At 36.7% G+C, this 24,929-nt stretch overlaps 1 protein-coding gene across 10 annotated transcripts in view; it reads left to right on the top strand.

Annotated features, from left to right (window-relative positions):
* Positions 1–24,929, top strand: part of LOC127814199 (uncharacterized) — a 117,654-nt gene that overhangs the window by 77,576 nt on the left and 15,149 nt on the right. For 2 of the 10 annotated variants that reach the window (XM_052355541.1, XM_052355540.1), the window contains exon 1: positions 23,495–23,871. The exons of the other annotated variants lie outside the window; for them this stretch is intronic. In XM_052355541.1, coding sequence (XP_052211501.1) covers positions 23,791–23,871 — 81 coding nt within the window. In that variant the 5' untranslated portion in view covers positions 23,495–23,790. Of the gene's footprint in view, positions 1–23,494; positions 23,872–24,929 lie in introns of those variants that run through there. 10 annotated transcript variants of the gene reach the window in all.

Raw genomic sequence — 24,929 nt, 5'->3', positions numbered from 1 at the left:
ACCTAATGACAAACTTAATCATTCCCTAAACCCACTCAATTAATTGCTGAGATGTTTGCATCTAATAATAATAACTAAATAAGATATAATACATACACTTTATTATGTGTTTTAAGCCTATAAAAATAGAAAAAAAATTAAAAAAATAGTTTTCACAAAAATTTAAATATATAATTTATTTTTTTCTAAAAAAAAAAAAGAGAAACCTAAGAGTATGAGTTCTAGTAAGGCCTTCGATTGTTACTCAAAAAATTAGGTGATGTGTGTTGATGATGGCCTCCTAGTAAAAAGAGTAGACTCGAGATTAAACAAGTTTAAAAAAACTTAAAAATAAAAGAAGAAACCACGAATGATCGAGAGACTCTTGTCTAGGTCTCTCGGATACCCTTTTGATAACTCTCATCTAGACGTTAAGGGATGACTCTCTAAGAGAGTAATAAATCTCTTAAAAACCTTCTAAATTCAGTCTCAATCAAAGCATCCTAACTAACCTCCAAAACTAATGTTTTGAAAACTAGAGCAAATGGTCTTGAAAGATGCGGATACTCTCTCATCTATCAGTTTCAACCTTTATAAAGTGACCTATCATTCTCCAAGTATGCAAAAAGTACAACATAGAAGATATTGATTTCTCTTCTAATGTCTAACAAATTTGACTAAGGCATCAAAGGGTCCGCACAAAAGACACCCAACATCCTTTGACGATCTTCTGTTTTTACAAATCTCCCAAAATTTGAAGACTCTGATAACTATAAATATATTGTTATGTCTTTACAACAATATTAGGTATATTAACTCAAAAAGATCATGTTATTATCTTACGTGGGATTCATTTCAAACATTTAATCATTCATTAGACTTAGATATATTCCAATTAATATTTTTTAAAAAAATATTAAAAATTCCCATTTTATTAAACCCGTAATCGTTAAACTAGAAGACCCACCAAACTATTACATAAGGTAGTGAAAACAAAGTTGTTGCTGAAATACAATAATAAATTTATTTGACTGGAAACACCGTCGTCAAGCTACTTGAACTTGCAAGAAAGAAAATAATCAAATGACGCGGTAAGATCCCCGCACAAACACTCTAATGCTGAAGTCAGACACTGAAGATGATGAAAGTCGTATTGATGTCAGTATTAGGAACGTACCTTTTTTGGAATGAGTGTTTACTTATTTATAAAGGGGTATGAAATAATCCTAAGTAGTTCGGGATGAGAATTTTTACATATAATGTCTATCTTAACATTTTCTAATCCTATTAAGATTAAAATTCTTACAGATAATATCTATCTTGACCTTTCTTAGTTCTGTTAGGATTAAAATTCTTATAAATAATGTAAAGACTGAAAAATTCTCCTTAATTCATTATATAAAACGGAAGCATGACATAACTTTTTGCCAACTCTTTTATATAACATTTGGGCCCATCTGCCCATAAAATACAAAACCATATAATTTAACAGAACATGATAATGCCCTTCTTGGAACATGGAACACACAAAACCACCCAAGCATCTTTTGGTCGGGGGATCTCCATACAAGTTATCTACCCATGAGGAATCAAACATAGTTTGACCCACCCTCTACAATCACTCTGCCCTTACTTGGAATGATGAAAAGTAATGGTGAGTCACAAAAATTAGCAAGCATAAAGAAAAAAAGGGAAATGGTTAAGGACTGAACATTCCCAAAACATCACGCATAACATGACATGAATGCAAACATACACCAATCCCGTATATACTAAAGTGTAGGAAGGGAAATAGCCTAAGCCACCCGCACACCTCATGCACATCATATACACATCCAAACCATGAATCTCAAGCCAAACAATAAATGCATAAATAAATATGCACATAATGGTACTTGGGCCCACATTAGATACACACATTGGCACCTAAGACCCTATATACAAACTTACTAGTAGCCATAAACAAGCTACCAAATCAACACTGCAAACACCACCACATCACACCAAACCCCTATTATCATCATTGTTATGAACAGACAAGTAAAACTCTAGGGAAAAACCAAAATAAGTTCAATCACGAAAACATACCTTCATGGTTGGAAGCTTACACAAACATACAAAAAGAAAATATAAATCATAAACTGAAAACAGAATAAAGGAGAGGTCAAGGTTTTACCATGGTTCACCCCAAAATAGGGCTACGTCCACGTTGAGCTCCAGTGAGAAGAGCTCACTGCACTATGAATGAAAAATGGAGATTACACCCTCAAAAACTCACAAACACTCTCTGTACATTAATGGTTCTCTATCAAAATGCCCCAATAATCACAAATACAGATTAGAGTCTAATCCTATAAAACTAGAGAACAAAGAAGAAAACTATACAGATCATTTACAGAGCTAACAAAGGAACCCCCAAAACCCCCCTTAGCCAATCAAGAAAACCCTCACATTTTTCTTTCTTCTTCTGTCTCTTCAAATCACAATGAGAGAGATTAATAGCAATTCTAGACGATTGAGATAGAGCCTCATAAAGTCAAGATGGATGGCCGAGATTTGATCGTGCAACACGATCAATATTCCAATGGAAAGGTAATCAGGCGCCTCATGGACAGAGCGGATGGTTACCGCATGTGACCATCCTGCAAGTGCCACATGGAAGCCTACGGTTGCTGCACATGGCCGTCCTATCCGCTAAACCATAGGACACCATTTGATGCTTGAACTAAAATCGCATCAATCTCCACCTTAAAGCATCAAACAATGGGTGAGCTCACATTCTCATAAAAATGCAGCATGCTTCAATTCTCATCTTCACTGCTCTTGTTGGTTGTTTGATCAACCAACTCCTACATGCAGCAAGTCCAAGCAATGCTTGATCTTGGTTGCAGTCAGTACCTTTGTACCCATATTTGCTAGGTTACTTTCTGTAGGCACCTTCAGAATGTTCATAATGCCATTAGCTACCAAATCTCTTACATAATGATACTTGACATCCACATGTTTTGTTCATTCATGACACACTAGATTCTTGGATAGGTGAATGGAACTTTGTTTGTCTGAGAATATCACCACCTTGCTTTCAAGCAAGTGGATCTCCTTTAGAAGGCCTTGAAGCCATACGACCTTTTTGAAGGCATCAGTCACAACCACGTATTCTGCCTCAATAAAAGACAATGCAACCAGAGGCTGCAACTATGATTTCCAACTGATGCAGTTTCCACCCAAGGTGAAAAATAGGTCAGTGGTAGACTTATTTGTCTCTTTTTCTCCTGCAAAATCAGAATCAACGAAACCAACAAGATCAAGTGTATCATATCTCTTCTTATAACTCAGACCAATGTTTACAGAACCATTTATATATCTTAGAAAATATTTCAGTGCATCCCAATGTGGTTTCCTAGGGTTTGACATGAATCTACTAAGAGAGAAAATTGCATATACAAGGTCAGCCCTAGTACTAATCATTGCGTACATAATGGTTCCAATTGCATTAGCATATGGAACATTTTCTATTTTAACAATTTTTGAGTTAGATGTAGGGCTTTGAGATTTAGTTAGAATAAAATGTCCAGCTAATGTAACACTTACAAGCTTGCAATTATGCATGACAAATTTGTGAACATCATTTACTAGATAGTCATGCTGATGAATTTTTAAGCTGAGTTTACTTCTATCACTTTCTATTGTCATTTCTAAAATTTTCTTAGTAAGTCTTAAGTCTTTCATATCAAAGTTTGTATTTAACATTGTTTTTAATTCAATGATCTTTGACTTGGACTTGTTAATTAACAAAATATCATCTACATTTAATAATAGGTAAACAGGGACATTCGAGAGCATGAAATAATAGAAGCTATCATATTGACTCATAATAAACCCAATCCTTAGAACAAAGATGTCAAATTTTTTATACCATTGTCTTGGGGATTGCTTTAAGCCATACAAATATTTTTTCAACAAACAAACATGCTCAGGCTTAACAGGGTTAATATATCCAGTTGGTCGAACCATATAAATCTTCTCTTCTAGGTCACCATGCAAGAATGTTGTTTTAACATCTAATTGTTCTAGTTCTAGATCAAATTGAACAACAACAACAAGCATCATGCAGATTGTTTTAAATTTGACTACAGGTGAAAATTTTTTATTGTAGTCTATACCCTCCCTTTGTGTAAACCCCTTAGCCACCAATCTAGCTTTATATCTAATTGGGTCAGTGGGAGACATACCTTCCTTTAGCTTGTACAACCATTTGCACTGGATTAGTTTTTTTTGCTTATGAGGTCGAGGGACCAATTCCTAGGTACCATTTGTCTTAAGCGAGGTCATTTCCTCATCCATGGCTTGCTGCCACTTGTTGTATTCCTTGGAGTTGATAGCCTCCTCATATGTGGATGGCTCAGCACTCCTTAATTCTATCCCTACAACTAAAGCACAGTAAACCAAATCTGAATAGGTATACCTTGCAGGAGATCTAATAACCCTCCTACTTTTGTCACGAGTTAATTGGTAGTCACTGAGGTTTTAAGGTCATGATGCTCCACCTCAATCTCAAGGTCATCTTCTTGTTCCTCTTGATCGTCATCATGATCAGAGGTATGATTCTCATTGGACATAGGCAAAGGAACTCCTTCTTGGTCAGGTTATAATGTGGCAGGAGCAACTAACAGGTGGTTGATACCTGCAGATTGCCCCATCTCAACTTGAGAGCCTCCTAAAATGACACAATCATCTGAATTTTTCATAGTGTTAGTTTCTTCTGTATTTAGAGATTTACAAGGGAAAATGGCTTCATTGAATATGACATCTCTACTGATAATAATTTTTACTCCACCAGATTGTCTTTCCCAAAGTTTATAGCCTTTGGTCCTTTCTTGGTAACCAACAAACACACTTTGTGAACCTAGGTTCTAATTTCCCTTCAGACTTGTGAGCATAAGCTTCACAACCAAACACTCTTAGGTAATTTAGATTTAATTTCCTACCAGTCCACTTTTCTTCAAGGCATTTAAGATTTAAAGTAGTTGAAGGGGTTCTATTTACTAGGTGGGCAGTAGTTGAGAAAGCCTCACCCCAAAAGGACTTAGGCATATTAGAGGTGAATAAAAGACACCAAACTTTTCAAGTAGGGTTCGATTCATTATTTCAGCTATCCCATTTTGTTGGGGTGTATTCCTAACTATTCTATGCCTAAGTATTGCCTGGGAATTACAAAATTCATCAAATTCTCTACTGCAAAACTCTAGACCATTGTCTGTCCTTAAGATTTTAATTTTTCTATCTTCTTGGTTTTCCACCATGGTCTTCCAAGTTTTAAACTTCTCTAAAGTCTGATCTTTAGTTTTTAATAGAAATACCCAGACCTTCCTAGTAAAATCATCTACAATAGATAAAAAAATACTTGTTACCACCATGAGTAGGAACCTGAGAGGGTCCCCACAGGTCTACATGTAGGTATTTTAGGCATGCATTCGCCAAGTGAGTTCTTTTATGGAAGCTCAGCCCATGTTGCTTGCCCAAAACAGATGGCTCACAAAAAATCAAGGGACCCAACAGGCACTGATCCAAAGTAGCCTTGGTTTGATAGTGTCTGAAGACCTTTTAGGCTCATATGACCAAGCCTCAAGTGCCACAGTTTTGTTTTATCAGTATTAGCAATGCAGACAGAATGCATGTTAACAGAGGGAAAATAACAACCATTCAAAACATATAAGCCATTTTTCTTAGCACCAATTAGGATTAAATCATTTCCTTTAAACACATGCATAGAACCATTTTTCTGCTTTATAAGAAAATCCTAACTCATCTAAGGTATCAAGTGAGATCAAGTTTATTTTTAAACCAAGTACATATCTAACATCTGTGAGAGTTCTTGTCTTATTATCATGCAATTTGAGTGATATATCACCAATGTCTTGAACACTACAAGAATGATTGTTACCCATATAAACTGTTCCAATTTCTTTGTTATTAAAATTTTGAAACCAGTCAATGTTAGGACACATATGAAATGAGCAACCAGAGTCCATAATCCATCATTCATTATCAACAAATAAATCAAATACAGTAAGCACTTCAGCCAAACAATTTGAGTTATTAGCAATTGTGGTCACATTTCCCCCTTATTTTTTGTTTTCTGATAAAATCATAGCAATACTTTTTAATATGCTCTTCCTTTCTACAATAATAACATTTTCATTTTTGTTTTCCCTTTTTTTCTATCTTTTTACCCTTTTGCCCCAGACCCACCAGATTGATTAGTGTTTCCTATAGTATGTCTTTTCTCATTTTACCCTTTAAAACAGGTTATTTCCCAATTTCTTAGATGTGCTTAATTCCAATTCCCTAGCCTCAATGCTAGAAATTACAAGATCCAAACTAAGTACAATACCAGTATATCTTAAAGCATGCTTAACAACATCATAATCATCAGGTGAAGAATTCAACAGAATCATAGCTTCACTAGTGTCACCTAATGCTTGATCAGTATCTCTTAATAACAATGCAAGCCTAGTAAATTCATCAATGTTTTCATCCACAGACTTAAAGGTATTCATCTTAAAATTAAACAACATGCCTTTCAAATAAATTAAATTAGGTGCAGTCATAACTAAAAATAGAGAATCAAGTTTATTCCAAAGGTCAAGAGGGTTAGTCATACCATCTACCTTTCGGATTACACTGTCACCCAAATGGAGGAATATTAGATTAAAAGCCTCATCTCTGATCTCATTGGTCCTCGCAAGTTGATCTTCGGACCATTTTTGATCATTCGGTTCAAGTGCTATAAGCACTTTATGATGAGAGAGAAACTCTCGTTTTCTTTTCTAGCTTCCGAAATCACCTTTGCCATCCTATGTTCCAATTTCAAATCGGGTAGATGCCATCTTCACCTTGAATGAAGGTAACCTAAGGGGCTCTAGACACTGACTGAGACCCACATAATAAACACCCACTAACAAAGACTCTCAGCAAACCCTAAACCTTACAGACAGATGAAACCCTAGATTTGAATTGATAAAATTTCATATTAAACTTTGGAACCCTAAGAGATGATCTTAACAACCGTGCTCTAATACCACTGTTATGAATAGATAAGTAAAACTCTAGGGAAAAACCAGAATAAGTTCAATCAAGAAAACATACCTGTAACAGCCCGCCTCTTTAGGGCGTGTTATGCCTTAGGAAATTTGGGTCTTATTTTTTTTTTTTTCTATATTACTCCCAAAATTTCTTAAGACCTATCTAGTGCTAGACGAGATATTTACACTAGAAAATAAATACAAAGCGAAAGCTGAATCGAACCTGCTCATGACATTTCATAATAGCTGAACATGACTTTTATTACAAAATTGGTACATCAGTTACTGAAAATAAATTAAAGCGTACAAAATTCCTGAACTACTAATATTTCAACATATCATGGTACATTTACTCGTTTCTTGACGTCTCGCGTCACTACACATCTCCAACCTCTGTATCATTACTGCAAATCCCTATTGGAACGTTGAATATTCCAGGGTCGAACCCAAGTTAAATGATGAATCATCTAAGTAAGGGTACATAATGCTATGTCATGTGTGTATGCAATGTCTTACCTCGTAGATGTCAACTGCACCCTCATGCTACCTACCATTTTAGCGGCCCCCTCTATCAAAATCGGGGTGTATGGGTACACCCTTGGTAAGGCAGCGGTGCCAATTTGTACTCTCTACGGCCTCATATGTGAGTGATCAATGACATCAACGTGTATTTATGCATTTCATAGTCATGTCATGGATGCAATCTACGTGATGGGTACATTTCATAGTATGTCAATATGACATAAGCATTCTTAAAGATATAATCGTACTAAGCTTGAAACAGTACACTTATAGCTAAGTTGTCTCGAAAAATGTGTCAGTCTCGAAAATCGTGTCGGTCGACTATTTCTTAATCTTCTCACCCTCAAGGACTCCTAAAACATTAAACTCATTTTTAGAATGTCATTTTACTATTTTTCCATAATTTCTATAATTCTCTAATTTCTAAACCTTATTTCTTCAAAAATTGCATAAAAATTATCTAGACTTTCATAAAATCTAATCTCCCTTTACTAATATTCCTTAAATAATATTTCTAGCATTCTGGAATTTTTTTGAATTTTTTGAATTAAATTCCTATTTTTCCTTATTTCCATAATAGCCAAATAAATAATTATTACATAATAATTATCTAAACTTCCATATTATTCAATTTCTCATCACTAATATTCCTTAAATAATACTCCTAACATTCTGAAATTTTTTTGGAATTTTCCAATTAAAGTCCTATTTTTTTCTTTATTTCCATAATAGAAAAACTACTTAAATAATTAATAAAATTAGCATTTTCCAGAAAAGTTTTTACAAAATAAGACATACACAATATTTCGACTTTCTGAAAATTTTTGAAAATTTTCCAAAACTTTTTCCTATTTTATTTCATTTTCTTTTCTTTTCTTTTCTTTTTTTTTCTTTTTTTTTTCTTGCGGGCGCGTGGAAGGCACACGCCTTCTTGCCACTCGTGGGCGCGTGCAGCCACGCGCCCGCCTGGTTCGTCTTCTCCAGCGGCTTCCTCGCCGCCGGCGAACCCCCCGAGCTTCGAAACGAAGCTCTAACCCCCCCTAAACCCGACCTCCTGAGCCCAAAAATAGCATTAAAATTGAGAAAAAATAACACAAATAACTAGATTTAACGTTTGAAGGCTCGGCTCCGGCAAATCGCGATTTTCCGGTTAGCTTCGATTCTCCCTCCTTGCTGCTCCGTTGGCCACCAAAATCACCAGAAAGTTTGCCCACGACTCAAAGACCAAGACCCTGCTCTTAAATCTCACAAACACTGCCTCAAAAGCCTGATCTTAGCTATCAAATTTTCGGATGAATGGGCATGTGCGAACTCGGCTATTTATAGCCAAAACTCCGCCGTGAACGTCCCATCGAAGGTGCCACGCGTCCCTAAGGCCATTCCTAAGGCCATCTCCCATTAATTGCCCCCCATTTCCCTGATTTTGCTTGTTGCAGGCATGATCGTGCGCTTGCTCCAATTTTTGCCAGATTTTGCCATTTATATATATATATATCATATATACATACGAGGTTACATAGCTATATACATACATACATACATACTAAATTATATACAGCAAGCTATATACATACTTATTTTCATTTACATACTTATATATACTTATATTTACATATTTACATACTTATATAATTTTTGGCATAAGCATACTTTAATAAATTAATTACATAACATATTAAACTAAATAAATATATCATATAAGCATAATTTGTTTAAATAACTTAATATTTATTCATAATGACTTAGGGTATTACATTCTCCCCTCCTTACAAAAATTTCGTCCTCGAAATTTGATCATTATTATAGGTTTTCAAATAGGTATGGAAAATTGAGCTTCATGTCTTCTTCTCGTTCCCAGGTTATCTCTTCGCTCACTGGGTTTCTCCACAAAACTTGCATAAGAGGAATTGACTTGCTTCTTAGGACTTGATCCCTACGATCCAAAATTCTAACTGGTTTCTCAATGTATGAGAGATTTTCTTGAATCTCGATAGCTTCAGCTGGCATTACCTGGGAGGGATCTGGCTCTGCTTATGAAGTTGCGATACATGAAACACGTCGTGGAGGTTTGATAAGGCCAAGGGTAGGGCAAGTCGATAAGCGACTAGTCCAATTCTTTCCACTATATCATATGGTCCTATATACCGGGGGCTTAACTTGCTCTTTTTCTTGTTGCTTCTAGTCACCATTCTTAATGGAGATATCTTTAGGTATACCTTGTCGCCTACTTGGAACTCCAATTTCCTTCTTCTTGTATCTGCGTAGGATTTTTGGCGATTTTGAGCTTCCTTAATTCTCTCTTGAATGATCTTTATCTTGTCTGTTGTTTTCTGAACTATCTCGGGCCCCAAGATTTGACGTTCACCTACCTCAGTCCAGCATATCGGGGATCTACATTTTCGTCCGTACAGGGCTTCATAGGGGGCCATTCCAATGCTGTTGTGGTAACTATTATTGTAAGCGAATTCTACCAATGGTAAATGCTCTTCCCAGCTACCTGGAAAGTCAATAGCACAGGCACGCAACATATCTTCTAGGGTTTGAATGGTTCTTTCTGATTGACCATCGGTCTGGGGATGATAGGCTATACTTAGCCTAAGCTGAGTACCTAAACTTTCTTGCAGACTTCCCCAAAACCTAGAAGTGAACCTCGGGTTGCGGTCTAATACAATGCTTACAGGCACTCCATACAATCTGACAATCTCATTAAGATATTGCTGAGCTAACTTGCTGATTGGTTGGCTTACTTTCATAGCCAAGAAATGAGCAGACTTAGATAGTCTGTCAACGATCACCCAAATGCCATCATTTCCTTTAGGACTTCTTGGCAATCTAGTCACGAAATCCATCATAATGTGCTCCCATTTCCACTCTGGGATTTCCAATGGTTGCAGACTCCCACCAGGTTTTTGGTGCTCAATCTTAATTCTTTGGCACATGTCACATTGATTAACATACCTCACCACACTTTTCTTCATTCCGGGCCACCAATATACAGCCTTCAAGTCTTGGTACATCTTGGTGGCACTAGGGTGTATCGTGTACTTGGATCGGTGGGCTTCTCCTAAAATTATCTATCGTAATTCCCTCACACGAGGTACATATATCCTACCTTGGAAACGAAGGATGTTTTCTTTTACCTCAAATTCTGATCTCTTTACTCGCCCATGCTTGTCAACCCACATTTTTATTCGAGAGTCTTTTGAGTAGGCTTATCGTATCTGATTCATTAATTCTGGTTGTAGCGTGAGACTAGCTGCGTAGGTAGAGTTTTCTCGGGAAATTACTCCTACCGTCATCAAGCTAAAAGCTTCAACTAGCTTCCACTCTGCCACCATCATTCCGGCCACACAGGTGGTTTCTTTCCTGCTTAGGGCATCTGCTACAACATTAGCTTTACTGGGATGGTATTGAATAGTGCAGTCGTAATCTTTTAACACCTCCATCCATCTTCGTTGCCTCATGTTTAATTCTTTCTGCGAGAAGACGTATTGTAGACTCTTGTGATCAGTAAAAATTTTGAACTTCTCGCCATATAAACAATGCCTCCAAATCTTTAAGGCAAATACCACCGCGACCAACTCCAAATCGTGAGTCGGGTAATTCCGTTCGTGGTTCTTGAGCTGTCGGGATCCATAGGCGATGACCCCACCATGCTGCATCAGCACACACCCCAAACCATTTCTCGAGGCATCAGTGTAAACCATAAAGCGTCCTGATCCATTTGGTATAGCTAGTACCGGAGCGGTTGTCAGCTTATCCTTAAGTGTCAGAAAACTTTCTTCGCACCGTTCACTCCAGTCGAACTTCACCCCCTTCTGAGTTAACTTGGTGAGGGGCGTTGCAATCTTGGAAAACCCTTCCATAAACTTCCTATAATATCCAGCTAATCCCAAGAAGCTCTTAATTTCAGTAACCGACCGAGGTTGCTTCCAATTTGTTATAGTTACTATCTTGGCCGAGTTGACTGATATTCCTTCAGCCGATATAACATGCCCTAAAAATGTCACCTGGTATAACCAAAATTCACATTTTGAGAATTTGGCATACAGCTTATGTTCCTACAACGTTTGCAATATTACCCTTAAATGTAATTCGTGCTCTTCTTCCGAGAGAGAGTATATCAGGATGTCGTCTATAAACATGATCACAAATTTGTCCAAAAATGGTCTGAAGACTCAATTCATAGTATCCATAAAAGCTGCTGGGGCGTTGGTCAGCCCGAACGGCATCACCAAAAATTCGTAGTGCCTGTATCGAGAACGAAAAGCTACCTTGGGCACATCTTCTGTCTTGATCCTCAATTGATAGTACCCTGATCTCAGGTCGATTTTTGAGAAGACCTTGGCTCCTTGTAACTGGTCAAACAACTCCTCGATTCTGGGGAGTGGGTACTTATTCTTGACCGTTATCTTATTTAGCTGTCAATAGTCGATACACATCCTCAAACTCCCGTCCTTTTTCTTGACAAAGAGTACTGGTGCTACCCATGGCAACATACTTGGTCTGATGAACCCTTTGTCCAACAACTCTTGAAGTTGGGTTTTTAATTCTCTTAATTCTGCAAGAGCCATTTTATACGGGGGTATTGAAACCGAACCTGCCCCTGGCATGATTTCTATTGAAAACTCGATCTCTCGCTAGGGTGGCCATCCAGACAATTCTTCGAGAAACACATCTCCGAACTCTCTAACGATTCGCACTTCTTCGACTTTTAATGGTTCCCCGTTTTTCCCTTGGACACAAGTCAAGTATCCTTGTGCTCCTTGACGTAATAGTTTCTCAGCCTTTAGAGCCGAGATCCACTTCCGCTCACTTGCCCTCTTTTGCCCTCGAAACTTGACGTTCGAGTCTCTGCTCTTGAGATAAACTGTCTTAGCTTTACAGTCCAATGTAGCGTTGCATTTAGTTAGGAAATCCATCCTTAAAATCACATCAAAATCTTGAAATTTCAGAAGAATTAGATCCACCAGGAACTCAACTTCTTCTATCTGAATCTTCCTATTTTTGTATCCTGAAGAAGTTTCTAGTGACTTCCCCATTGGGATTGCCACAATCATACGACAATTCAAGTTTTCTGGTTTATCTCCTAGTACTTTAGCAAATGCATGTGAAATGAATGAGTGACTTGCGCCTGAATCTATCAATGCATCATGGGGATACCAGATAATAACATGGTACCTTCAATTACGGCTGGGTCTTCTGCCGTATCTTGTCGAGTTAAGTGAAACACCCTCCATTGCTGTACTCTGGGCTTTCTGGACGTCCCTTGAGGTTGACTCATCAATCGCGGCTTGGGACATTCCTTTGCAAAATGACCAATCTGCTGGCAGTTGTAACAAGTGATTCCTTTCTTTGGGCAGTTCTGGTTAAGGTGTCCTTCTTCTCCGCAGTTGTAGCACTCTTTCATTCCAAGTCGGCACGGCTTCCCATGGTGTTGCTTCTGGCATCTTTGGCACGGAGTGCTAGGTTTGAACTTCGGCCTTTGGAGTTCCAATTTCTTTCCTACTTTATGACTGCTCCCTTCCTGACTTTCTCCTTGGATAGCTTCGATCCGGCTTAGGTTAGCTTCAGTGGTAAAGGCTTGCAACACCACTTCCATATAAGACTGAGTACTTATATTGCTCAAGGCCCTCTGAAGCTTCAAATTCAGCCCTCCCAAAAACTTCTGAGCTTTGATCCTTTCGTCACCTTCGTAAATAGGCATGTACCTGATCAATCGACTAAAAGCATCTTCATACTCGACGACAGTCATGTCCCCAGTTTGTTTTAGCTTCATGAATTCTCTATCCTTTTTCATTCTTAAATTCAGGGGAAAGTACTTCTCATTGAAGAGTTCCTTGAATCGCTCCCAAGTGATGTAGGGTGCCCTAGCTCGAGGGGTCATTGGCCTCTTGACTCCCTTCCACCACCTATCTGCCTCATCTTACAGCATGAAGATGGCAAAATTAACTTTCTCTTCTTCTCCACAATGCAGGTGGTCTAATAGCTTTTCTGTTTGCTCGATCCAGAATTCCCCTTCATTGGGGTCTGCGCCAAGCTTCCCTTGGAAGACGGGAGGGTTCTGGCGACAATAAAGGTCGAGCATGTTGACCGTATGACCGTCCCGGAAGTGAGTCCCTTGTATGAATCCTACCATGCTCCCGAGTATTCTTTCCATTTGATCCAGTTGACTACTCCCGATCTCCTGGCTGGAGTCGCCTTCCGGGTGCCCATTTGTATTTCCTTCTGTATTGCCAGCTTGTTGGTTTGGCGTCCTAGGTCCTACTGTTAACCTCCTTTGAGTATTCACCATCTAAAAAGAAAGTAGCATTCTGGATTAGATAACAGGTTCCTGCCATTAATTCTTATAAATATTATACATTCGGCAAAATGTCCTAGCTACTACATAAGTCACATATATCACACAACATGAGTCACGTAGATAGTTAGAATATTTCTAATTAGATCTACTTTGGTCCCGATGACCTTCAAATCCAAACGTTCTTCTCATCTTCAGATTCATATGGTGGTGCCTCGAGATCGTCCACCACTTCTTCAATCTCTTCCTCATCTTCAGAGTTCGTGTCCTCGAACTTGAGAAGATCATCTTCGGCCCAGAATATGGGTATGTTGTCTTCTTCTTCTGCTTCAATTGGATCTGCCATATCTTCTGCTTCTCCTGGCTCGATCGGGTTCTCCATATCCTCTTCGAGTGGGTCTTCCATCTCTTCGTCGGGCTCATCTACTAGCACCGGCTCATACAGCTCTACCAGTAGCTCACAAATCTGTGCACAATAGAGACGAAAATCAGGGAACTGCTCGCCATGTCGAACCCAATCTGCAAAATCCTATAAGTCGCCCTCTAGAACGCCGACCATCATGTTTATCTAGAACTGAACTAGGTTAGGCCAGAGTCGATAACTTGGGGGTACGTCGTCGAGGATTTCTTCCATTTGGACGAGGTGTTCCATGATACCCTCATTTGGCTCCGGGATCTGATTCTCAAGACGATAAGCCCAATGATCGACCAAGACCTGCTCCGAGAAGTTTCCAGCCATCCTGTCATCACAACTCCCGTTAGTGCCCCTAACTGTCTTCGAGTTGGTACTTTCACCCTGCTAGGCTCAGTCTAAGTTTTTCTTCCTAGGCACTCTACTTGGTTGAGCTCTGATACCAACTATAACAGCCCGCCTCTTTAGGGCATGTTATGCCTTAGGAAATTTGGTTCTTATTTTTTTTTTTCTATATTACTCCCAAAATTTCTTAAGACCTATCTAGTGCTAGATGAGATATTTACACTAGAAAATAAATACAAAGCGGAAGTTGAATCGAACCTGCTCATGACATTTCATAATAGCTGAACATGACTTTTATTACAAAATTGATACATCAGTTACTGAAAATAAATTAAAGCATACAAAATTCTTGAACTACTAATATTTCAACATATCATGGTACATTTACTCGTTTCTTGACGTCTCGCGTCACTACACATCTCCAACCTCTGTATCATCACTGCAAATCCCGACTGGAACGTTGAATATTCCAGGGGTGAACCCAAGTTAGATGATGAATCATCTAAATAAGGGTACATAATGCTATGTCATGTGTGTATGCAATGTCTTACCTCGTAGGTGTCAACTGCACCCTCATGCTATCTACCATTTTAGCTACCCCCTATATCGAACCTGGGGTGTATGAGTGCACCCTTGGTAAGGCAGCGGTGCCAGTTCGTACTTTCTACGGCCTCATATGCGAGTGATCAATGACATCAACGTGTATTTATGCATTTCATAGTCATGTTATGGATGTAATCTATGTGATGGTACATTTCATAGTATGTCAATATGACGTAAGCATTCTTAAAGATATAATCGTACTAAACTTGAAACAGTACACTTACAGCTAAGTTGTCTCGAAAAACGTGTCGGTCTCAAAAATCGTGTCGGTCGACTTTTTCTTAATCTTCTCGCCCTCAAGGACTCCTAAAACATTAAACTCATTTTTAGAATGTCATTTTACTATTTTTCCATAATTTCTATAATTCTCTAATTTCTAAACCTTATTTCTTCAAAAATTGCATAAAAATTATCTAGACTTTCATAAAATCTAATTTCCCTTTACTAATATTCCTTAAATAATATTTCTAGCATTCTGAAACTTTCTTGAATTTTTTTGAATTAAATTCCTATTTTTCCTTATTTCCATAATAGCCAAATAAATAATTGTTATATGATAATTATCTAAACTTCCATATTATTCAATTTATCATCACTAATATTCCTTAAATAATACTCCTAACATTCTGAAATTTTCTTGAAATTTTCCAAATTAAAGTCCTATTTTTTTCTTTATTTTCATAATAGAAAAACTACTTAAATAATTAATAAAATTAGCATTTTCCAGAAAGGTTTTTACAAAATAAGACATACACAATATTTCAGACTTTCTGAAAATTTTTGAAATTTTTCCAAAACTTTTTCCTATTTTATTTCATTTTCTTTTCTTTTCTTTTTATTTTCTTTTTTTTTCTTGCGGGCGCGTGGAAGACACGCGCCTTCTTCCCACTCGCAGGTGCATGCAGCCACGCGCCCACCTGGTTCGTCTTCACCGGCGGCTTCCTCACCGCCAGCGAACCCCCCGAGCCCCCGAGCTTCGAAACGAAGCTCTAACCCCCCTAAACGCGACCTCCCGAGCCCAAATATAGTATTAAAATTGAGAAAAAAACAACACAAAATATCTCGATTTAACGTTTGAAGGCTCGACTCCGACGAATCACGATTTTTCGGCGAGCTTCGATTCTCCCTCCTTGCTGCTCCGTTGGCCACCAAAATCACCAGAAAGTTTGCCCACGACTCAAAGACCAAGACCCTGCTCTTAAATCTCACAAATACTGCCTCAAAAGCCTGATCTTAGCTATCAAATTTTCGGATGAATGGGCATGTGCGAACTCGGCTATTTATAGCCAAAACTCCGCTGCGAAGGTCCCATCGAAAGTGCCACGTGTCCCTCAGGCCATTCCTAAGGCCATCTCCCATTAATTGCCCCCCTTTCCCTGATTTTGCTTATTGCAGGTGCGATCGTGCGCCTGCTCCGATTTCTGCCAGATTTTGCCATTTTTTTATTTTATATATATATATACAGATATATATATATATCATATATACATACGAGATTACATAGCTATATACATACATACATACTAAATTATATACAACAAGCTATATACATACTTGTTTTCATTTACATACTTATATAATTTCTGGCATAAGCATACTTTAATAAATTAATTACATATCATATTAAACTAAATAAATATATCATATAAGCATAATTTATTTAAATAACTTAATATATATTCATAATGACTTAGGGTATTACAATACCTTCATGGCCGGAAGCTTACACATACATACACACAAAAAATATAAATCGTAAACTAAAAACAAAATAAAGGAGATGCCAAGGTTTTACCATGGTTCACCCCAAAATAGGACTACGTCCACGTTGAGCTCCGGTGAGAAGAGCTCACTGCATTATGAATGAAGAACGGAGATTACACCCTCAAAAACTCACAAACACTCTCTGTACATCAATTATTCTCTATCAAAATGCCCCAATAATCACAAATACAGATTAGAGACTAATCCTATAGAACCAGAGAACAAAGAAGAAAACTATACAGAGCATTTACAAAGCTAACAAAGGAACCCCCCAAACCCCCCTTGGCCGATCGAGAAAACCCTCACCTTTTTCTTTCTTTTTCTGTTGCTTCAAATCCCGATGAGAGAGTTTAATAGTAATTTTGGACGGCTAAGATAGAGCCTCATAAAGTCAAGATGGATGGCAAAGATTTGATCGTGTAGCACGATCAATATTCCAACGGAAAGTGTAATCGAGTGCCTCATGGATAGAGCGGATGGTTGTCACGTGTGACCATCCTACAAGTGCCACGTAGCAACCTGCGGTTGTTGCACGTGGTCGTTCTATTCGCTAGACCACATGACACTATTTGATACTTCAACTAAAATCGCATCAATCATCAACGTGTGCCAAAGTACTCACAATAATATCACATCGAGCCTCTGCTCATATATCAAGATCATATGCACAACCACATCACATTGAGCCCCTACTCGTATATTAAGATCACGGAAGCCACGCTTCCTTTCCCTCAATTCAATCACTCACATCCCCCACCATGCAATACAATACATAAGAAATGTAATAACTCTTGCAGCATAAATATGATGGCAAGGTCCCCATAAGTCAAGCATTAGGTTATGCTACTGTTGAGCCAACTTGTTCATATTAATTAAATTTTGATGATTAACAAAAAGGGTATTTTTCAATATACATATTATAGTGTTTTAATGATTAACAAAAGAGTATTTCTCTTAAATATATTAATTGTAGTATTGAATTCTTTTTAATTAATTTATAAAATATTTTTTCATGGCATATGTATTACCAAAAATATTATTTTTTATTAAAAATATTTAATAAAAAATTTAAATGCATACAAATTATATACAAATATTTTTTACAAATTTTGGACCAAAAGTTGACTCTTGGCATGCCAACAGTCAACTCTTGACTGTTGCTACAGTAATATATTGTTTGCTACAGTGACGCTACAATAAAATCAACTCTTTAGCTTCGGAAAGTTGACTATCACTATAATGTCATTGTAGTGAAAGTTGACTCTTTCATTTTTGAAAGTCAACTTTCTAATTTCTGAGAGTCGACTCTTCAATTTTTGAAAGTCAACTTTCAGTGCAAACAGTCAGATTTTTTACCATTGCTCTCATTTGAATGAGAGTCGACTTTCCCACTTTGGAAAGTCAACTTTCGGCCTAATGTTCAGTTTTTTGACTGTTAGAATAGTATTCAAAATGCTTATAAATATCTCTTAACTCATTTTTGATACACCCAAGTGCTCCATTGCAAATCCAATGTATCTGAAAGGTCCCAAATACTCTCAAGCTATTATCCAAGCAATCCGAGACTCACGAAGTATTATTGCATATCAACCAAAGAGCCACAAGGCAAGAGGAGAAAAAGATTTTCAAGTCTACTTCAAATTTCTCAGAGATCATCATTTTATTTATTTATTTAATTATTATTGCCTTATATAATTTGTTCTTAATTGCTTATTTGTGTCCAAGTGTAGACAAATTATTTGTAACCATTTAAATTATCATTAAAGATTGTATAGATTTTCTAAAATCATTAAAATCTAGGTGAATTTAGTTTCTAAGATAAGGTAGGGTAGAAAACTTAGTGTAGTGGTTGCCTAAAACCCGTTGTAATCTAGGTGTATATCTAGTTTCCAAAGTGAACTAGTGTGAAAATCTTAGTGAAATTGGTTTACTGGAACCCCAAAGGTAGTTAGACATTGGGAGAGTGGACTAAGTGTGTGTGGAGACATCAGATCACTATAAATTGTCTTGTGACTCATTTTATTTATTTTTACTATTTCTTGTGGCTTGCATTTATTATTAATCTCAAGCATTATTTATTATAATTATCACATATATATTCTTAAATAAAATCATTAATCAATAATATTTATTAAAATTGTGAAAAATTTTAATTATTCAATTCGTCCCCCTCTTGAGTTGTCATACCTTAAGGGACCAACAACTACGCCCACGTAGTAATTCACATATGCGAAATGCTCTACATGCATATGCTCACCTATCATACACAAGTCAACACTCACATGCCAACTATATCATGCCAATGCTCACCCGCCCAACAAATACATATTATGACCCCCAATAAATGCAACCTATGGCCCCACATCACAATGCATTGCAATATAACAACAAAATGAAATACAAACACCCACCTAATAGCGACCATCTAGAACCTATTCCGATAAGGTGTGGCATCATTTCACAAAGAAATGTAGGGAGAAACAAGTCCTACTTGGCTAGTGAATACAAAATGCATCAAGAATGCTCAATAAGACTCGTCCAACCGTTCAAGGAATTACAAATAGATGTATCATCACTTAGCCCATCAATGGCTCTCATCATACTCCAATCATGCCATCAAAGAAATCTATTTATTCCCCAAAAATCGAAGCAAGACAAACTACCTGGAACAGAAGAATTCTAGATTTTAAGCAGAGATTGACAGGGCTGTTATGGCTCAAAACATAACAAAATGATTCAAGTAATATGCTAAAACAAATCTTATGAAGTCAAGATTATGGGATAAAAAGAGGATTTCAATTTAGATATCACCATAGAAAGTTATACTCCAAAAATTAGAGCATAGTCGAATTATGAGGGAACAAAAATCCCAAATTTGAGTAAGTATTTCAAATGGCACTTATAGGCTCAAAAATTGGCCAAATTGTCCAAATAATATATCAAAATGAAGCTCATTAAGTCTAGTTTTAAATTAAAAAATAGATATTGAATCCGATATAAGTACAGAAAGTTATACGTTAAATAGTACAACATACATAGCCTGAAATGGAAAGTTGACTCTTGACATGGAAAGTCAACTCTTGGAAGAAAAAGTCAACTTCTACATCAACTTAGTCGATCCGATCGAGAGCTTAATATATAGAGTCAACTTTTACTCAAAATAGTCGACTCTTGAGACTCAAAAACAAAAACGGACGAATAGAATGCACCCAAAATCAACCAAAACTTGCATTTCTCAAATCGTAACCCAAAAATATATCATTCCTTTGAAAAGATGAGGTGAATCAAGACCTCATTTAAACCATAGACTCGATTTACCAAAACTCCAAGAAAAATCACACGAGATACAATCAAATGGGATAAAATCCTATTTACCAAAAATAATGGAGTTTTAAGAATCCAACACATGCAATTGGTAAAATCAAAGACACTTATTTGGAGAAGGATTTTAGGGTTTGCATCTTACACAAAAAGAGGAGAAAAACTTGCTCAAGGGAAGAAAAAGAAGCAAGAAACTTGCACTTGAAAGAAATAGAGGGATGAGAACTTACACATAAATGGAGAAGATAAGAGAACTTGCCTTGAGGGATTTGATGGTTGAACAGAAAGAGGAAGGAAGCAACGAACTGAACCCGCTGTTGAATTGAAAAGCTACCTACTGAAATCTGCAACCCCCTTCTTTCTTTGAAGCTCCAAGATCAGGAAGAAGAAGGATAAGAAAAAGGAGAATAAGAGAGAGAATGAAAGAAGAAGAAGAAGAAGAAAAAGAGAAGGAATAGAAATAGCTTGCACAACAAGCTCAATCTCAACCATCCCATTTTGCTCTTTTCCCATTATACCCTAATCTTTATACATAAATACACACATAAAAATGTCCTTTTTATTTTTGACTTTTCAACCCATTTATAATCCCATTTAATTTGACTTTTCAACCTTACTTGTAATTTCTCTCTTTTGATTTTTCCACATATTACATCTTCATTTACTTGACTTTTCAAAACAATAATTAAAATCCTCTTTTTGCATTAACTTTTCCACCTCATAATATTTCATTTATTTTCACTTTTCAACTTACCTCAAATTTCATTTATTTTTGACTTTTCAAACATAACACATAATCCCTCATTTCTTTACATAGCGGGAGGCTTAAGAAACCAAGCTTAGCAAAAAACAATCAACAAATTGAATGAAACGAACGATCGGTCGACAGCTCTTTGCCATTGATCAACAACCTGTTATGCCTTCTTACTACTGCCTTCCCATTTCAAATCCCCAAATTTTCCTTAGTTGATTTCCAACCCAGGCATCATCCTCACTTCCTTTTTTGCCTTAATTTCTTAAACATAATTTATATTTAATTCTCTGTTGATATATGTGCATCAATTTATTATATACTAAATAGACTTCTAGACTCCAAAATTGTACTTAGGTTTTTTCAAAAATTCTAGAAACTTTCAACCACCTCTCTAGTCACAAACACAATATTATTAATTGCAGTGCTCTTTAATCCACAAACCTCAAATAATTAAACCATTTCAAATATAGAAATAAATCATTCTTAATTTTCCCAAAACACCGGGATGTTACAAATAACATCTATCTTGACATTTCTTGATCCTATTACGATTAAGATTCTTAAAGATGATGCTTATCCCCATATTTTGAAATCCTTTTAGAATTAGAATTCTTTACATATAATTGTCTATCCTTTTTTTTTTTTTTTAATCTTTGAAGGGATTCTCGAATGTCAGAATTATTTAGTTTGTGAGTTGTGCGAACCCTCTCACCCCCCCCCCGGCGCTTTGCGGGGAAATTTACATTCTTTAGCCCTAAATAATTATTTTGGGCTTTTGGGCCTATTTTGGTCTTTTAATGGACTTTTTCCTATGACACAATAATTGTTCACTGCTTTTTCATTCGAGTTTCTTGGATAGAAGAGTACGTAGATTGTATTGTGGCCTGCCCTTATTTCTCTTTCATTTTGACCGTTGTTATTGATCTTAAATCATTCTCACGCTTTTGCATTTTCTATTTTTAGACCATTCTCGTGCTTTTGCGTTTCAATTTTTAAATAATTCTCACATCTTTGCACTTCTATTTTTGAACCATTCTCGCGTTTTCATGCTTCGATTTTTGCATTGTTCTTGCGCCTTCATGCTTCGATTTTTAGACTATCTTGCACCTGCATGCTTCAATTTTTTGAATAGTTCTCACGTATGCTTTAGTTTTTGGACCATTCTTGCGCCTTTGTACTTTGATTTTTTGAATATTTCTCGCTCATTCGCGCTTCAGTTTTTGGACCATTCTCGAGCCTTCGTGCTTTGATTTTAGATCATTCTAGCACATTCACACTTCAATTTTTTTAACCATTTTCACGCATTCGTGCTTAGGTTTTTGGACCATTCTTGTGCGTTCATCGTTTGATTTTTTGAACCATTCTCGTGCATTCGTGCTTCGATTTTTGGATCGTTCTTGGGCTTTCACACTTTGATTTTAGACTATTTTTGTGCATTTGCACTTCAATTTTTTGAACCATTCTCACTTCTTTACACTTTGATTTTTTGAACATTCGTGTTTTAGTTTTTCGAACCATTTTTGCGCGTTTGCACTTTGATTTTTTAAACCTTTCTTGCTCTTTTGTGTTTTAATTTTATGAACCGTTCTAGTGCATTCATGCTTCGATTTTTTGAACCTTTCTCGTGTATTTGTGCTTCAATTTTTTGAACTATTATTACACATTTGCACTTTAGTTTTTCAAGAATTCTCGCGCCTTCGTGGTTCAATTTTTTGAACCATTCTTGAGTATTCGTGCTTTGATTTTTGGACTATTTTCTTACATTCATGTTTTGATACTTAAATCAGATACTAAAGATGATAAATGATGTATTGATATCAATATTAGAGACGTACTTTTTTGAAATGAGTGTTTACTTGAGGTGTGGAATAATTTTAAATAGTTTAGAATTAGAATTATTACAAATAACATCTATCTTAATTTTTTTTAATCATGTTAGAATTAGAATTCTTATAAATAATGTTTATCTTGATATTTCCTAATCTTGTTACGATTAAAATTTTTATAGATGACGTTTATTCTCATATTTTAAAATTTTTTTAGAATTAAATTTTTTTATACACAATTATTTATCTTTTTCTTAGAATCTAACAGAAATTTTTGAATATTTAGAATTATATAATTTACATATTATGTGAGACTCCGTTTATATGAAAATTTACACATTTTAACGTAAAAAATTATTTTGACATTTTAAATCTTTTTTTAATCTTTTAATAGGCAAAACAACAAAAGCATTTAAAAAATTAATTTCCGAACCCCACGAACTTTTAAGGGCAATGTTTGACCGGGTAGGCATACTGTTTATTTTACACGTGCAGGTCGGCCGCGTAGCCACCTCAGTATCACTCGGAAGGAAAATGACAAAACACACGTTGAAGTTGAGCAGCCAAACAGAGCGTTCACTACTCTGCACTTGGGGGGTTCTTCTCTCGTCCCGAAGCAGAAAGAAATGGCAACTCCGAGAAGGAATCATTTCAGGGAGCTGTACTGTACTAAAATTCCGACTCTGGTCTCGACTCTCTCCACGTGTTCTTCCACTCAAACTTCTTTCACAAATTAATTCATTTATTCATATATTAAAGATCCTCGAACCAACCAACCAACCCCACCTCCATCGCATTGCGTGAAAACTTGCCCCATCACGCGAGATTGTCGTGCCGAAACTCTTTTCTACCAACGACTTGCCTCCGAGTCTACCGTAATGGCCGCCGGAGATTCGCCCGACTGTCTTCCCGCTGGCTGGACCGAGCAAGTCTTAGTCAAGGACGGCCGAGAGGTCAAGGTATTCTTACTTCGTAAATGCTCGTACGCTAGTGAGTAGTGTCTTTTTTTTTTTCAACTTTAGGGTTTTGATTTCGGTTGATTGCCGCCATTTCGAGCTTGCAACTGGTGAGGTGGTGACTAATTGCAGTAATACTAATGTACACCACCTGCATGCTTTGGGAATTGCATTATTTGTTTGCTGTGTTCATACTAACGCACGGTGGGAGAAGACGATGGAGCAATATAAAGTTGATACAGTCAACAAATGAGGAAGTTGGATTACATGGATGGTTCGCATACAGAATGAGAATGACATTTTTTTTTTTTTAGCTTTTGGTAGAGCTTGGTAGATTCGAAATTTCTTGGTATCTCTCAAGAGCTAGGATGGGGCTTTATTCTTTGATGTGGGATGCATGCCAGAATCAACCGCAACTTTGGATGTTTTTTCTAAACCAGTGACGGCTTGAATTCATTCATTACAAAAGTGTGCTGGGTTGGACAACTGGGAGATTGAGCTGGTCGAAAAAGGGTTGCATTTTCACAGAACTTCGAAAACAAAATGACAAGATTATGATCTAAATTAGCAGAAATAACACTTTGTGAAATGAGATAAAAAGAATATTCCTATAAATTAAGGAAACAAACTCTATCTATCATTGAATTTTCCCTGAATGATTCTTTTGTTGGTGATGACAAAGTGGTGGGGGATTTGCGATTTTAATGAATCTATCAACGGGGAGAAGAACTGTGTTTTGAATGCTCAAATACTTCTAGCTTTCTTGTTTGCAGTGTCAGAAATTACAGGCTTCTGCCTTTCTTCTTGATTCCTAAAGAAAATGGATGATATTGAAGGTCTTTTCCCAACTAATAGTTAGGCTGTGTTCTTTTAGAGTTATTTTTGTGATGATGTCCTTTCTCCCCTGTGCTTTGAATTTTGTTTAAGAGCCTTCATCTTTGTTCTCTCAGCCACCTTATCGTATGCTAACTCATATAGATACTATGTTATGCTATACCAAGTACCTTTCTAAAGATGATGTTTTGATTTAAATTAAGTACTTCAGAGATCAGTTGGATTAT

This window comes from Diospyros lotus, chromosome 12 (assembly GCF_014633365.1).
Source record: "Diospyros lotus cultivar Yz01 chromosome 12, ASM1463336v1, whole genome shotgun sequence".
Taxonomy (NCBI): Eukaryota; Viridiplantae; Streptophyta; class Magnoliopsida; order Ericales; family Ebenaceae; genus Diospyros; species Diospyros lotus.
Note: the sequence above shows the minus strand (reverse complement) of the source record. Positions and strands in the feature narration are given on the sequence as shown.